This window comes from Siniperca chuatsi, linkage group LG19 (genome assembly GCF_020085105.1).
Source record: "Siniperca chuatsi isolate FFG_IHB_CAS linkage group LG19, ASM2008510v1, whole genome shotgun sequence".
Taxonomy (NCBI): domain Eukaryota; kingdom Metazoa; phylum Chordata; class Actinopteri; order Centrarchiformes; family Sinipercidae; genus Siniperca; species Siniperca chuatsi.
The window spans coordinates 17,317,413-17,334,388 of record NC_058060.1 but is presented as its reverse complement, the minus strand read 5'-3'; the positions used below and the strand labels follow the sequence as shown (position 1 = coordinate 17,334,388).

Genomic DNA, 16,976 nt, shown 5'->3' with positions numbered 1-16,976 from the left:
TCAAAATTTCCTTTTTTCCTGACTTATCTAATCTTTGCCTTCCCCCCCTTCTCCAACACTAGACAGAGGCCTGAAGAGGTCAATCTGAGAGGTTTAATCACTCGTTGGTTGATCTGCTCACAACTTAAAACATACTGAACCAGTGACGAGGGATCATAAGCAGACACTGCTTCATTTAAAGGGATCACCCGCCAAAAAAAGTGAAGAACCACTGCTTCAGATGACACCCATTCCGGTCTAGGCATTTGCCTCTGACTTAAGGAAACTGGTGGTTTTGATCTGAAAGGAAGTGGTTTTGAACTCACTTGCCAAACACATCCAATCTCACAATAAAAACAAACACAATGCCACTGCTATGTATATCAAAACGTTTATTTTTCTCAAGTTTCTGGTATCAAATTGAACACATTCCATCTCTTTAAGAAATTTTCACTTTTAAAAACATCCAGTCTCTTTAGAAAAATCACATCATTTACAGCCTCAGAACAAATTTCACAGTGATTTCAGAATTTTCCAACACAAAACATGATTACGTCATGTTACACATCAAAGTGTGAACGCACATGACAAGATGGATTGTCAACAGTTTCAGTCAAAACTCGAGGTTGGATTTTCAGTCATTATTTGGTGCACCATACTGTTCGAGATGAGGAAACCACTGTTGTGTCTTTTTCAAAATCCAACCAAACAATGCATTTCAAGAAGCTGGGATGACCTTTGGTGCAGTGAAAGCCATAGAGCGGCTTTAGAGTTACGTGTCTGCTCTGTGAACCCGGCAGTCGTCACAGAGATGGAAACCTCCATCCACTGGGCTAACAAACAATGGTAATCCAGGTAAGGCCACCCTGCTTGATACAGAAGTCTTAAGTTCATTCAACAACAGCAGCATCGAGGAAAAGATGAGCAACTGTCAAATATATGTAAGTTGGAAGAACAGCGATGGCAGGCAAAGCAGAAATTGAAGGAAATGTGGCGGGCCCAATACTCTGAATGCAGTAACATGTATTTAGTGAGGGAAGTAAGCTCAAGTAAAATCTTCATTCCAAGGCCGGACACTGCATGGCTGTAAAAGAACCTAAAGCATTAAGTGAGTGAGTTAAGAAAGGAAAGTGACATAGCAGTATCATGGCTAAAGCTGGTCAATGGCTCCTCTCACCAGTGCGCTGTTGAAAAATGAATGTGTTAATACTAGAGGTCATTTTGTTTTGGTGATGTGGTGACACCTGTAGTGACTGGTGGTCACATCAGGTGCGTGTTCATAACACCGATCGCTATAGTGCCATCCAAAACAAAACATCTGTGCAGCAACAGCCTCAAACAGCCTACGTTTTAAACCAAGAGCACCGCAAGTGTTGGACCATGCCAATGGTTTTGCATGCTTTTGCTCAACCAGCTTGTACCTCTCATGTAATCAATACTTCTACTTGTAAGACTTTTGCATTAATGATTACATTAGAGGATTAGAAGATAAATACTAGGCAAATTAAAAAAGGTCATTTGACAACACTTAACGCTGCTTTTTGCTGGTACAAAAAAACTATCCATCTGGTGTATAGTCAACTTAAATAATCAAGGTGCAACTATTACTTGAACCAAACAAAGACAAAAACTGGAGATGACATGCCGCATCTTCTTGCTTGTTTAGCACAACTCTGGGCAATGTTAAATAAATAAACCTGATTAAAAACTTTCAGTTTGGAGATGTGTTGTATACAACATGCAGCAAATGAATTATTTTCCATACCAGCAGGATAGAAAAGCCTTTGAGAAATCAGGAAATGTCTTCAAAACAGTAGTAAGGGGTTTCAAATGACCTGCTGGGTTTTTCAAAGTTAACCTTAAATTATTACATTAGAGGGACAAACTATAAATTACCCAACTCAAATTTCAGATGTTGGAGCTTTGCATAAGCACCTACACGCATCAACAAGGAACCAATATCATAACAACTGCCTTATCATGCAAATATAACATAACTTTTGACAAAAAGTAAAGCCAACTCATAGTTCAATGTGATGGATTATACTATACAGTGCTAGCATAAACTAAAACCAACACCTGCCTTTAAGTTGGGAAAAGTTGTAGTTACAATTTGTAAAGTGGTCTGTAGTAAATTCTAATACATTTATAATCCAATTTGTTGATTTGCTAAAACATGCCCTTGACATGGTCCCTTAACTTTTGGGGCTAGCAACCACACTGACAGCTTGTGACACTGCTCTGTTGAAGAGGATGTGACCTGAAGAAAAAGAAAGAATGAAATAATTATTTCAGCCAGTCTGCAAAATCTCAGCACCTCTGCTCACCAAATGGACCTGTTGAAAAAAAGTTATGTTAGTGTTGTGTTGAACCCAACCCAGTTGTTCTAGTGTTGCGTAATTGACCGAAAGCTAGTAAACATTCTGATACTAGTCATTAGCAGCAGCCATAATGAAGGTCTCTTATGCAAGCACAAGAAAGCCCCATAGACATGTCAAAAATATCTAAATATCCTACTGCAACCAAATGAGGTAATGTACTTGGGAAAACGTCCTGCTAGTTAAAACAGCTTACTGTAATCCATTTACCTCGAGGAAATTACTTTGAGAAATAGAACATGATATCTACAAGTTCAAGGTAAATACATATGTACGAAATTCTTAAAATTAAGGTACAAATAGATTCAATATGAATCTGTTCTGTCATTACAAGACCATTTGTCTTATAACAATATAGCTATCACCAGCATTGCCGATACTTTTTCAAATCCACAGGATTTATACCACAGCACTAAAAATCAAGTGTAACGCACAACATGAAAGACATTAAATACACATTGTTAGGGAACAAAAACTTCTACATCTCAACGAAAAACAAAAAGGAATAAAACACAAAAGAAGTCAGTTTAGAGCAACTGTACAACATATAAAAAGACTTGAAACCACGCAACCTCAAGTTTTACAAGAAGTTAGAAGGAATTTTAGGAGTTTAGACATTTTGAGACATCCCATTTGTTCCAATACTTTTGAAACTTAGAGCATGTTGAGAATCTTGTGACCTTTACTGGCAAGAATAACGCATGTGCAGCTCATTTTAAAACTGTGGATTGTGAGTTATTTCAAGTAATGGCTAATTTAAGGGAAATACCACTAAATGTATTAATTTGATTTACACATGCAGTCAAGGACAGAGGCCAATAAGTGCTTGTGAATATGAACAACTCTTTTTCAAGTCTTAAAACCAGAGAACCAAGAACTTAAATCTGTGATGTCATCCAGATGCACAGCCAGGAGTTGATTTACTAACAGTAATTAAAGAGACCGAATGTCTACGTGTTAACGCTCCATATTATCTTTGTATTATGGCTTATTCCAACCAAAATAAATCCAGGGAAATCGTTTAAAATGCTGCTACATTCACTTTTCCTATCGCTTTACCTCTAGCATGTCGGGGCTGCACAGAGCTGAACATTAGTATGACATCACAGTTAAATGGGCTGGACAAAAATTCTCGTGTTTCTGGTTATGAAGCAAATAATTTCAATGCCATAATTCAGTGGCTTCCCCCTAAATCTATAAGATATTTCTTGCCATACAAGGTGTTAATATATGCGATATGTTGAAAGTTGAATACCCAGGAACTTACATAATACGCAAAGTATAAATGTATAAAATGCAGCACAAATAAGAAAGATTATTCATCATAAAAAGGCACCAGACACATGGACATCACACACAACCACACATCTTTGGGCTAAAGTTGAACCGGCTTCACATACCTGCATGCTCACGGTATATTGGCCATGTTTTTATTTTCTTGTTTTCCCTCAAACTTTTTGTCAAATGTCTTATAAACAGAAATGTGGTCCAGTCATTCTTCATTTTGGCTCTAAACTAGAAACAAAACACTTGTAAAATGATGTATGTCTGGACACATCAGCATATCCTTACATATAAAAATGTTTAACTTGATACAACACAAGTAAAGAATAACTCAAAAAAAATTGAACAGGATAAATATTGAGTGAAAGTTCTGGTCTACTTATGTACATGATCACTACATAGATAATGGTTGCCCCCTCAGCTTCCTATGTCACATTCCTGCAAATAATGTACACGACATTCACTTCTGAATTTCAGTTATTAGTAAACACGGGTAACGGGTCTGAATATTTAAGTGAACTGCTTTTGTTTAACAAACTTTAAACCCAGAATAGACAAAATGTTGTGTGAAAAAAATCATGGAATTATGGAAAAGTAAATGAACCTGACTTGCTATGTTTACTTTAATAACGATGTCTAATGAAATCAAAATGAGAGCCAGACACGGAAATTAAGTATTTAGAGAATTTAAGGTTTTCAGTGATGTGGTAGCACTCCCCAAACAAGGGCACATGCTCAGAGAAAATTAAAATAAAGTGATGCATTAGAGATTGCGCAACAATTTCTCACATATCTGAAGAAATGTATCTTTATGTAGGAGTACAAAATCAATATGAGTAAGAGCCCAGAATTTACAGAGGATGTCTTTATTATAATAAGGGGAATTCAATTTATGGGGCAAAGTATTACGGTGGCTTTATTTTACTTTTCTGCCAAACATCTACATCAGCAGCTCAGTGTGAAGGCAAACTGTTCAAAGTGCTATTCCAGGTACACTATGCAGCTCAGTGATAATGCACCAAATTATCAACTGATACCCATGCAGATTCGGATCAATTATACCAGAGCGGAGTAAGCCTAATGTATATCCTAGCAAAAATTTACATAATGTGTGTATCCTGTGGAGAATTGTAAGCAATTCTCTCTGATCTACCAAATATACGGTGAACTTTAAATCCCCAATATACATTTTAATTGTAATTATAAAAAATCTTAAATAAACCTTACATACGCATTCCCTCAAAGCACACTCAGAACAGATTACAAACCAAAATCTAATAAACTAACAAATAAACAAACTTCATAATCACACATACAACTAAAATATACATCCAAAAGGCATGACGGATTATTCCAAAATGGATTCCAAGTTACAGTTAAAAGACCTAATAACATTTAGAACAAGGAGCTACGGCAATGACCAAAATGACTAAACTAAATGAGAGATGATCTGAACAATCGGTCCAGAAGAAGCACTGAAAATGAAAAGCACCACAAAATCTACACAAGAGTCACAACATTTACAATTTAGAAAAACTGTGTTCACGTTATAGCCTATGCCATCCTTGGTCCCAGTCACTGCTATGTGTCAAATGCTAAAATCATTCACCTCTGTGCCTGTATACAAGCTCTCCACTAGGTAGTGCCATTCCCCCAAAAACTGCTTGGAGACTCATCTGTACCTGAAAGCAGACTTGAGTCGGAAAAAATTAAGCACCATTCGTGATGAAATACTGCCATCTACAGAGGGGGAGAAACACTACTATGTGAACAGGCTGGCCACAGTCTGCCACAACGATTTCCTGCATCCGAACCTGACAGCGAGCCACAAATAGTGAAAAACTACTATGAAGTGGTCACATCAGAATTACAAAGTTTAAGTGTCCTTTCTGTTTTAATAATGAATCTAATCGAGGAGGGGAGCAACCATTATCCCATGATAAGTTCTACTTAGTGTCCGTGTAAGATGCTCAAAACATTCTTCACAAACTAGATCAAAATAGGATTAACTGTCCAGTGTCTCTCCAGTGCCATTTTACAACAATGGACAATTGGTAGACAAAGTCAAACAATGGCATGCTCGCAGCCAAAGTGTTTATGTTCACTGTTCCAAGTTGATAGAAGAGATGAATGATGCTTCTGTGCAGGGATGTTGACTGCGTGTGAACCCAAAGGGCTGAAGAAATATTCCTATGCCAGGTAGGTTGGAGCGGTGCACGAGAGGCTCCCACGTTGGGAGAAAGTGACTTATTGTAACAGGACTCCCTGGCTCTATTGTGCTCCGCATCCATCAGTCAGCGACACATCGATGTGGGACAAATCAATCATGTGCCTGTGTAGTAATTGTGATAATGTTTGAACCATTGTCTCAGAGGATACTAATGAACACTTATGTTGTGCTGCGTACAATCTGTACGCAGCAAAATATCAAAGACGATCACACTGGCAAAATGTAAAGGCTACGAACTACAGTATGTAATAATTTAATTAGTATCTCTATACAGATGATGAAAAGAGGAAGGAATATTGATTACCTATGGAAACTCATTTGAAAACTTGCTGCATGCTGGGGACTGGAAAATGTGGCGACTGCTTTCCTCTGCTGGGGCATCATTTTGAACATCTGCAATACACAGAAATAGTCAAGTACAAATTGAGTACTACTAGATTCTCCCCTTATCCACAAGAGGGAGTGAGGATGGTGGAAGGAAATTCATTCATTCATGTACATTCTCTACCTACCTATCACTACGACAGAGGGCGCTATGGGATCACACTAAGAACATTTCATTACTGCCACTGTTTTCATCATGAGGTAAGTAGCTTAAATATAAAATCGACATGTAAGTACATATGGCATTAGTTACAGCTTATTTCTGAGTGGCTGCCAAGAATTGTTAGTCTGTATACAAACCAGATGCTTTACAAACATATTAAGTCATAAGAAAGGTACTACAATACAATAAGTGTCAAGATGCAATGCATCCAGAACCTACCTCTATGGGGCCAATGGACCTGAGAAGGTTCTGCAGTTGAACGTCAGTTGTCGATGAGGAGAGGCCCTCTATGGACACAGTACAGCGTTCGCTCTCTGCACTTCTTTGGCTCTGCCTGGTGGACATCGGACGACCTCGACCCATCTGACCACCCCCTCTACCTCGGCCCCGGCCTGACACGACAACCTACACCAACGCCAGGTGTGAGAAAAATTGCCCACATGAGGTAAAAAATACGGGGAAGGGTTAAGAGAAAGACGGCAAAAACACAGACTGAACCTTTCACTGCTTATACAAGCATGTTGATGTTTTAATCCTGCATTCAACTGTGTAGAGAGGAGGTATACGGTTTCTCAGCACAAAGGAAATTTTAAAAACGCTGTGTTTTCCTCTCGCACCTCTCAGACACGCCAAGCTTTCACATGATTGACTTATCATATTTCTACATAGAACATCAACGTCAGAACATGATGCATGTGGCATGGCATATCTTCATTTGAGCTTGAGAGTGAGAGGTATGTTTCTTCAGCTGCAGAGGAAGAGGAGGTGGAGGAGGGAAAGACCCCGAAAAGAGAGGAGAGGAGGTAAAGGGAGTATGTGTGTGTATATGTGTGTTGGGGGCGGAGGAGCATAAAGGGAGAGGAGCCATGCAAGCGTTATGGTGACTGCCTTACCCTGTCAGCGTCAGTGAATATGGTAACTGTGACAGCAGCCTGGTGGTGACAGGCGTGCAGAGAGGCCAGGGGACCTTGTGTAGCCCCCTGTGTTACACTGCTTTCAGCTTGTCAATACTCCTGCACCTGGCATACTGTCCTGTCTTATTACCACTACTGCTCGATTGGTATGTCTACTGAATGCCAGGGTAGCGCCAGCGGCACAGGACAACTTTACAGGAGACATTTCAGCTTCTTTTATTTCAGAACTGCCATTACCCCACAGTCTGCACTATTAATATACATCTTTTAGGTGAAATGGTTGCTGGTGTCCAAAGCACAGAAGAAGGAGAGTGCTAATTTAAGACATACCCTGTTTTGCTGTGGGTTGCCCATGCCCCCTCGGCTAGCCTGCGGTGTTCCGCCTGGTCCCTGTGGCTGCTGTCCTGTCATGGTGACCTTCCTTTGGACGACCTGGTTGAGCGGGGTTGTCGACCAGGTGCCTTGTTGCTGCACTGGGCTGTCAGTGGCCACAGGCCCCTTTCCACTCTGGATGTGGATGATGGAGGACAACACAAATTTAGCACCTTGTAAAAACTTCCAGCCTTTATCTCCATTTGCAGGCATCACACACTTTAGATTAAGCATTTAGGCAAAGTGTTTATGGACAACAGGGAGAAATGCAAGGCCATATCTACAATGCAAACGGAAATCACTCCAGCATTGGAGCTGGATCCGTATCAGACATGCCATAGGGAATAAAGATCAACCCAACAAGGTGATGGTCTCATTATCAAATAAAGTCACAGCTCAACTCTGCTGACATGCGGGGAGGAATTGAAGGTCGTCTCTTCCCCAACTCTGCGGAGAGATGTGACAGATCAATACAGGGGAAGAAAAGAGGCGATATCTCTGACCTGTCCCCAGTTGAGAGTAAATGGATTAATCCCTCCTATAGAAATCACAGCCCCTGATTGCACCCATCAAATGCTAAGCTGCATTACACTGGAACGACAGCAGCTCGATGTGTACCCCATCCCCCTTATACCCGCCCCTCCTCCCCAGCTTTTGTGTCTTGCGCTGCTTTGTATTATCCCTGATGAAAATATAATTTGCCTCTTATCTGTGTGCCTAAGCCATACAAATCCAAATCCTCAAAAGTGGCAACTTTCTTACACAGGTATTATGTTGCCGCCCCCCCTCCCCGTTCAAGCAAGAAAGATTAATTACAAGGGTCTTGGATTGGCATTCTTTTGTTGCCTCGCACCTGAGAGATGGGATGATGGAAAAAAGCAACCGAGGGATGACAGAGAGGAAGAGAGAGAGCAGGAAAAAAGAGAAGAGAGGAGATAACATTGTCAAGCGTCCGTTGATGACAGCAGAACAATGTGGAAGAGGGAGCATCTAGACAATCTTCTTTTCACCACAGCTATAGGCCTTAGCTGTTTCTTTCTGTTTCCATCTTTCTTTCTCCACCTCACATCCCACTCCCCTTTTTTCTCTAAGATGCGGTACATCAGATAGCTCTGCGCAGGTTTCCATTAACGCACTGACACCCAGTTATCTTCATCTGCAGCCAGCCTGCGATTTTGGCTCTGCGGCTTGATCCTCTGGGATGGAGTCGAAAAGCTGCTTATTTCAAATACTATCACATCCCACCAACATGTCTCATCAGTGACAAGTATGAATGTTTAACATGCATGCCTTTGTGGTTTTTCAATAAAGCTTAATGTGTAATTAAGGCCACAGCAGTAACTTATCAAGTGAGTATAAAATAGCCAGCAGTGGTAATTCTGGACTTTGTTGGTGTTACTGTCATTCTTGTTTTAGCCTCTCCAAGGCCTCTGTCTTTAACAGAATACTCTTCTGCCCTTAAAAGAGGATATCAACCTTTAAGAGCAGTGATGAGGTGTCCAACTCAACAGATAAATGTCATTCTGCTCTCAGCCTACAGCTGTTCTGTGTTCTAAAGGTAAAATGTGCATGAAGGCATTGTGGCTTAAATACCAGTTCCCAAAGCTTAAGGGAGGAAATCTCTTAACAGATCAATTTTGCCAAAATGACACAGACATCACCTTGTCATTCCCATAGGTTAGATATCTTTTAGATTACAAAATAGACAGTGTGAGGGCAATCTGTGGCATTTCTTTTCAAAACTGTCGTTTCCCTTGTGGGTGAAATCAGTTGAAGAGTATCAAATAAATGTCGGACCAAAACAAAAAAGGTGTCAGATAAAAATGAAATCGCATGCTCACCGCTCCTGAAAGTTTGACGACTCTGACTTTTTGAGGCACCTGCTGGCCTTCGAAACCAGAATTCTTGGCCCGCTGCATCACAGTTCTTTTAGCTCCAGGTTTAGGTCCTTGTGCCTGCGCCTGCACCTGAGCAGGGCCCACAGAGGGATTTACAGGCATGTTCTTTTGGGGAACCTGATGGGACAGGATCTGAGCACCAGGTCTGTTTACATTCTGCACAGCACTGTTCCTTCGCTGTTGTTGCAGCTGCTGCTGATTTTGTTGGGGCTGTTTCCATTGCTGGTCTGTACCAGGCCCGGGGGTCTGTGGCTGCTGGGTGCTAACTTTTACCATCTGCAGGCGTGTCTTGACATTGGGACGTGGTGTAGGGGTCTGAGCGCTGCCGTTGGGAGGGATGGGGGTGCCTTGATTAGGATTCTTTATTGATTGATTTAATGATTGTGGTGGTCTCTGAGGAAACTGTCTCTGCTGTTGTGGCTGTAGTTGTTGTTGTTGCTGCTGCTTTTGTTCCTGATGCTGCTGTGGTTGTGGTGGTTGTTGTACAGGGTGTGGTGTTTGCTGATTTTGTTGTAAGGGTTGAATCTGTGAAGGAGCTGGGCCTTGGCTCGGTGTGTTTGTCTGGGTATTGAGCCTGTCCAGCAGCTCCTTCTTTCTGACACCAGCCTGCATCTGCCGTCGCAGCTCCTTTCTCTTCAAGATCTCCTCTCTCAGACGCTTCTGCTCCTCAATCTTCAGACGGTACTGCCGTGTCTCCTCATCCTCATCAGGGTCCTGTGGCACAAAACACAAAGTGACAATATGACTGTCGGTCTTCACTTACTGGAAGGGGAGCCATAAGCCACTTTGTCCTATTTCAACCATATTACTTGGCTTGACACTCAGATGTAATCAAAGGCAAAACCCAAGAGAAAAATGCAGTAGTATTGATCTGTTCTTTCCAATGGAATGAGACTGCTGTCATTAACAACCTTATGATTGGGCTTTTAATAAATGGGAGTTCTTCTCAGCACACTAATAAGCTTGGCTGAGCTTACAATTTCTGGGTCGCTGAATTTAGCAGGAAAAAAATACAGTACCATTTCAGAAGAATAAAAAAACATAATACACATTTATCTGAAATAATTCCTCCATTATGTTTTTTTTTTTTGCATGTTAAAAGGCTGACCTGTCTTGCCATGCTGGACAGTGTGCTTGGGATTTCCTTACGAACCACTGTCCTGCCTTCTCCCCCAGGCTGTGATTCAGTCTTGGCAGCAACTTGGCCTCTTCCTCTGCCACCACTAGGCACCGGCTGAGTGTTCTGCACAGGACGCACCCCCTGTGTTGCCTTGGCAACTGGCCTAATGTTGGCGGCGGGGCGGGCACTGTTCATGTTTGTGTTGCCAGGTGCTACAGGGAGCTCCCGTAGGTTGCTGTTGCGCTGCTGCATTTGCTTGGAGACAGGTGTGTTCTGAAGAAAGAGCAAAATATAAAGATTTCATGTACATACAATCAATCTGATCTTTAGATATATATATTTATTTAGTTATACCCATTTTTCACATGCTACTTTTTGTTTATTGAGGAAAGATGCTGATAGAATAATGTACAATTAGCACAGTGATAAAATACGGACCCAATTTTACTGGCTTTCATCAGTTTGAGTAGAAAATAGCTGAGCTAATATGTTAATCTCTCACCATCCTCTGCCTGTTGGACATGTTTCGCTGTTGGGGGTTCTGAGGGCGGGGAGTCATCTGCCTGGGGCTACCATGCGTCTGCTGTTGATGGAAGGGATTCTGGCCATGGTGCATCATGGGGCGAGGCACATTGACATTTAGCTGCTGCTGCTGATGATGATGGGGTAACTCCTGCCTATGATGTTGCTGGTGCTGATGCATGGGCTGATGGGATGGCAAAGGGTCGTGGTGCGGTAGCTGGGAGACAGGAGGGCCGTGCATTAAGCCCTGACATATCAGAGATGAAGAAGACAAACTACAACATGAGTAAACCAGCAAAATGAGAACTTATTGCTACATATAATGTAAAAAGTTCATGTCATTTTAATCGCATTTTTACAACAGCAATGGTATGACTTCTTATCAGTGCTAATCTCAACACTGAATCAGGCAATTCCTGCATATAATTAACCTCCAACTGATGTACTATTATGTAGATACTTGAGGACAACAATAGTGATTCAATCACTAGAGGGAGCTCTTGTCTATGTCTCTTGACAAAATGCCTAGGTGCCAAACAGACATGAGTCTTTTTCCTTAACGCTTCAGTTGCAGTGAATTTGACAACTAGTCTAGTTTATTCATGCGTTCAATACTCTAGTCTAGTCATTGCTCTTGCCGCAGCAATTTTAATAATCTAGAGCAAAGCCGACAAAAATTCATACATTCATGGCAGAGAAAGTGTGTGAATTGTTTGCCGGGCTCCTTTACATGAATTGTCACAGGTAAGAGAGGATGCTTAAAAAAAACCCATCATGATACTTTGATCAAATTACCATATTTAGCAAGTAAATTCAAGAAACAATTAGGGAAGAACTACACAGAAACAGCACACAATTGTTGCACTACATACAGACACAAATACACAGGAATCTATTGGTTATAAAAATCACTTACTCTTAGTCGTACCTGCATCCCAAATGGGACTTGTGGAGGGGGGAAAAGATTCCCCTGCTGACCAAACGGCTGACGAGGGCCCATGAAGGGTCTGGGCTGGTTGGGCGGGCCACCTTGTTGATTCAAGCCGACCATCCCCTGGTGACCTTGGTGGGGAGGGAGGTTGGGTCTTGGGGGTTCTCTCGGAAAAAGTCCTAGCGGACCCTGGCCCGGCTGGTTGAAGACTGGTCCTGGTGGACCGAAGCCCATGTGGCCCTGGCCGGGCAGCTGCTGCTGATGATGGAGGTTGTGGCTGTTGTTCATCAGAGGGCTGGGTCCCTGGTGATCAAACATGTGCTGCCCTGGAAACCGTGTTGACTCTGTGCGCTCTGTGCCCACACGAAGACCAAAACAACAACAGTTGTGAGACAATTTCAATACATGAATAACTCCCTCTCCAGATGTATAATGTTATGGCAAGGGAAACGAAAACAGACAACTCTATCAAGGTAAAAGGGTAAACAAGTGGGTTGTATTTAATTCTGCATTAAGACTGAATGAAAAATCAGAAATGTAGATGTTTAATGCAGTTTCCAAGGCTCAATCAGATATATAAATACATATACACACACATACATTTAACATGAGTACTGCTAACAGAGCAGCACCAGAAAGCTAGCAGCATACCCTAAAGGTATACTGCCAGAGGTGATGTCGAATAGGATTAAATATGCTAAGAGAGCTTTGTAACCCTTGTGAAAGCTGGGTGTGGGACTCACCTCCCATAAAGAGGGGCTCTCTGTCTTGAGGGCCTTGAGGTGGCTGGTTCCTAAAGGGCTCCATGTGATGAGGGGGCCTCTGGGGCTGACCAAAATTACCAGACATGTGCTGCTGGAAGTCTCCCGGTCCCTAGGAAAACACAAAACTCATGAATTATAGGCCATACTGGGAACTCAATAAATCACAAACAAATTAAACTAATGAAAAATGGGAATTTGTTGTGGAGTATTGCATCGGGCAGGGAGCACTTGTAATTGTAGGGCGAGGGTCATTAAAAAGACGCAGAATCCTGAATTGTAAACATCAATATGCATGCCAATATTAAAGAAACCCTTCAGCCTGAATTTGTGAGCAAACCTGCATTAATGCTACTTGAGGCTTTGTTGATAAACCTTCTAAAAGCCTGTCTCTAACAAGGAAAGGGTATTTCAAGAGGGGATAAGTGCCCTCACCTTTGTTTCAACCACTTCGTATGTTCGACAGTTTTCTACTCATTGCATGCACGTTACTCCCCATCTTCCAAGGAAAACTAGATAACAACCCTTTAATCCCTCCTTGGAATTCGAATCCCCCTCATAACTGTCTCCTTTATTCTTTTAAACATCCATCTCTGTTGAAAAATTAACCTGCTATTCAACACGTGGCACTTCCACAAATGGGCTGCTTGCCTCCTTCAAGCCTATTGTAAATTACTTAAGATGCTATCAAGGCTTAATCCATCTTTATTCCACTGCTGCGTGGCGGTATTTAGAGAGGAGAAGCTAGAAGGCCAGAGTCCCAAAAACTTGCTTAACAGAAAGTTAATCAAAGGGGCTTACAAAGACAGGGGATCACAATGAGGGTGCAATCATAGTGTTCTAAAAAGGTCAGACAGGCAGGTTTGCACAATGAGGACTCTGGTGTCCATATAATACCCCTCAAATAACACCTCATCCTCCCACTTTTAATCCTTGATAAACAGGCTGCGGGCTGCTCAATATGTAACTGATACTAGGATAGCTCTCAGCAGTGAGGGGATAACCAAGACATATATAATGGAGAGGGGCCAAATGTCAAAGTATTTAATAAAGAATGGAAATTTTAGTTTAAAGAGATGTTTTGTTTCTGGATTTCATGTTAACTTCTTACAGCTAATACCAATACAGACTGGTGGCATTGAAGCATATTCTTTGTTTTCAGGATTTGGTACTATTCACAAGAGAGTTAAGGAGCTCTGACTGCTACCAATTGCCATTAAGGGAGAATTTAATTATCAAACTGCACAACAAGAAATAAAGGGTTTCCAAAAGGTATTGACTACTAGAAATTCCAGCCCTTACTGACAACATTTCCAAATAGTGTGTATGGTTGCATCTTTAGTTCATGGTTAAACTGAATGTCATTATCTAAACAGATAAAATATTCTAATAACTTTAATTGGCACTGAGATTAATATTTCAAAACCAGTCTCCATCAGCAAAAATTTAATGCAGTAATACTAGAGGCTATGACCCCCCATTCGCCCAGTCTTTTAACAATTAAATTTGATGGGATGATAATGTATGATAATCATGAGTAATCAGGTGCCCACTGGTAAATGGAATGTTGCCGGCTGGTATGTCACCTGCATTTCAAATTGTGTCCTTGGCAACAGCAGCCTAAATGCGATTGACAACTGGGGAATCCAACACTATGTTGTTCATCAGCCCAGTTGTCTGCATACCCTTCCAACTCCACGTTCTACTGTCTGATAAGAGGCAAAACAGCTCCCTGCTACTGTGCTATCAATATCTAGCACAATCACAGACCTCAGGGAACAGGAATTGCATTATACTGACATTGAAGGTTGGAAAAGAGGTAAATAAAAATAAGCTTGTTTTTTGTTGTTGTTTTTTAACAAAGATTGACTCCTATGTGAAAGCCTGGCTCATTTGGCAACAGAGTTGTAAATCCACATGAATGCAATTGGATACAGCTATTTTCCAATGGCTAATTTGCATAAATCCATATAAAATGCACTTTCCAGGAAGATGTCAGTCAGTACCAGCACCACCTGATGCCTGGGCATCATTAACTAGAAGGACGGAGTAACTTAAGGCACTTTGGCTGACTTGCTGGCGAACCATTTCTCTCAATACAGTAATTACTTTAAAGGCATTTCAGTCATCCCTTGGATGGGTTCTTTGTGAATGAAATAAAGGACCTTTTCTTACAGGAAATCACTGACTTAAGAACCCTTTTCTCTGACGTGAAATTCAGCCTTCGGAATATATGGTGCAAGAGGCTCACCCCATCCCCATCAAACCACCACCATGTTTCATTAATTCAAATAGTGTTCAAAAAAGGTCTCCATGCCTTTGGGACACAAACTTGTGGAAAGTGAATTTTAACTGACAGTATATCCTGGTTTCACAATTCCATTATGTGCCAAGCTGGCTAGTCTGAAACCCAGCCCATCCATGAAGAGTTGCTACTAAGTCCCGCCACGGCAGCACCGACCTCCAAAAGTCTACTGCCTAAAGCCCCTATCACGCATTTCCAGTTGTGCAGCCAGACTCGTATCAGTGTTTACAGATTTGCTTTAACAGTATTTGGCCAGGGCAGGCGGTCTAATTGCTGTAATGATATTGCCCTCACAAAAAGGGACGCTAACCGTGTGGAGAGGGAGAGAAAGTGAGGCAAAAGGGAGGGAGAGGAGCAGCTGCTACTCACAGGGAACCTCTGAGGACCCACAGCAGGTCTGGGCTGGCTCTGAGCAGGAGGCATCAAGGGCACTGCAAAGAGATTGGGGGGGCAAGAAAAAAGCGGGTGGAGGGAGGAGGGGGAGAAAAATGAAAATGAGGGGCAGTAGGCAGAGAGAGGGTGGTGATAGTAGAAAGGGAGGAACCGATTAGACATCTCCATGCTAAAGGCTGTTACACAGACATACATGTTAAATTTTATACCAGAGTTGCTCCTCACACCTTTACACAGCTGGGCACGGGCCAAGGAGCTCATTTGAAATATTAAATACATGAGAATAATTTGCCAAATTCAACATATAAAAATGAATAAGACATTTGCTGTTTGACAACATTTGGCACAATACTGGATTTTCATATTGCTGGCATACTGCTTCAAAATAAGAGTTACTGTAATTGTATGTCAACATCTACAACTAGGAAACATTCAATTTGAATTGATCACTTAAATAAATATATAAACTAATAAATATACACAGACATATATACAAACAGATGCACACGCGCACACACACACACAGACTTAAATCATAACCACAGGCAATACCTGATTTTCCACAACACATCTTCCTCTCAGGAGCAAAACCCAAACCCCATGCGCACTTGCACACACACACACACACACACACACACACACACACACACATTAACATGCTTTGCTAACAAAATTTCAAACTTGGCCTGGACAGACAGGCCAGATAAACCCATCTCAGGGATGAAATGGTGATGCCGCCAGAAGAAAAATGGAGGATAAACCCATTACTGACTGAGAGAGCTATTCACTGTCATTCAACCAAACAACAAATTGACATTCTAATCCAGACACCTTTCTGACAGTGTAAGGATAACTGCCAGCCATAACGGCATCATGCACCTCAACTGAGCATCTTGCTGATTAATTAGGGCTGCACAATTTTTGATAAAATGAAAATTATGATTTTCATACTCAGAATTTTGATTATGAATCTTAGAAAAATAATTTCTAAAAAACACATTTTTATTTGTCTTTATACAGAACATTTGTACTTGTATGGGACTGTCACATCAACTTTGCACAAGACAAAGAGCACACTTATGTTATCTTAAACAGAGAGCTTATAGCCAACCTTAAAGAGACAGCACAGAAAATCTCTGGATTTTTAATTGCCCTCTAGAAAAAATACATAAAGATGTCACACTACAGACATGACCCTTTTCTTCATACATAGTACAATTTTATAGTCACCAAGTTTAAACCACAGTTCACCACGTGGTTTAAACTCAGTCTTGTCATTTGTTTAGGCAACTTGTGTACAATTAGGAGAGCTTGGGTTGATGCAACATATCTCCGTGCTAAT

The 16,976-nt window shown here is 41.4% G+C and overlaps 1 protein-coding gene across 6 annotated transcripts in view; it reads right to left on the bottom strand.

Moving 5' to 3' along the window:
• Positions 1-351: 351 nt before the first annotated feature.
• The window catches only part of rbm33a (RNA binding motif protein 33a), a 29,526-nt gene continuing 12,901 nt past the window's right edge, over positions 352-16,976 (bottom strand). For 3 of the 6 annotated variants that reach the window (XM_044176285.1, XM_044176286.1, XM_044176289.1), the window contains exons 10-19: positions 15,611-15,672; positions 12,919-13,048; positions 12,161-12,528; positions 11,225-11,491; positions 10,711-10,995; positions 9,546-10,316; positions 7,663-7,839; positions 6,638-6,823; positions 6,176-6,264; positions 352-5,973 (exon numbers count right to left, since the gene is read on the bottom strand). In XM_044176285.1, the coding sequence (XP_044032220.1) occupies positions 5,913-5,973; positions 6,176-6,264; positions 6,638-6,823; positions 7,663-7,839; positions 9,546-10,316; positions 10,711-10,995; positions 11,225-11,491; positions 12,161-12,528; positions 12,919-13,048; positions 15,611-15,672 (2,396 nt within the window). In that variant the 3' untranslated portion in view covers positions 352-5,912. The remainder of the gene's footprint in view (positions 5,974-6,175; positions 6,265-6,637; positions 6,824-7,662; positions 7,840-9,545; positions 10,317-10,710; positions 10,996-11,224; positions 11,492-12,160; positions 12,529-12,918; positions 13,049-15,610; positions 15,673-16,976) is intronic. The other 3 variants (XM_044176288.1, XM_044176287.1, XM_044176290.1) reach the window with 3 other exon arrangements.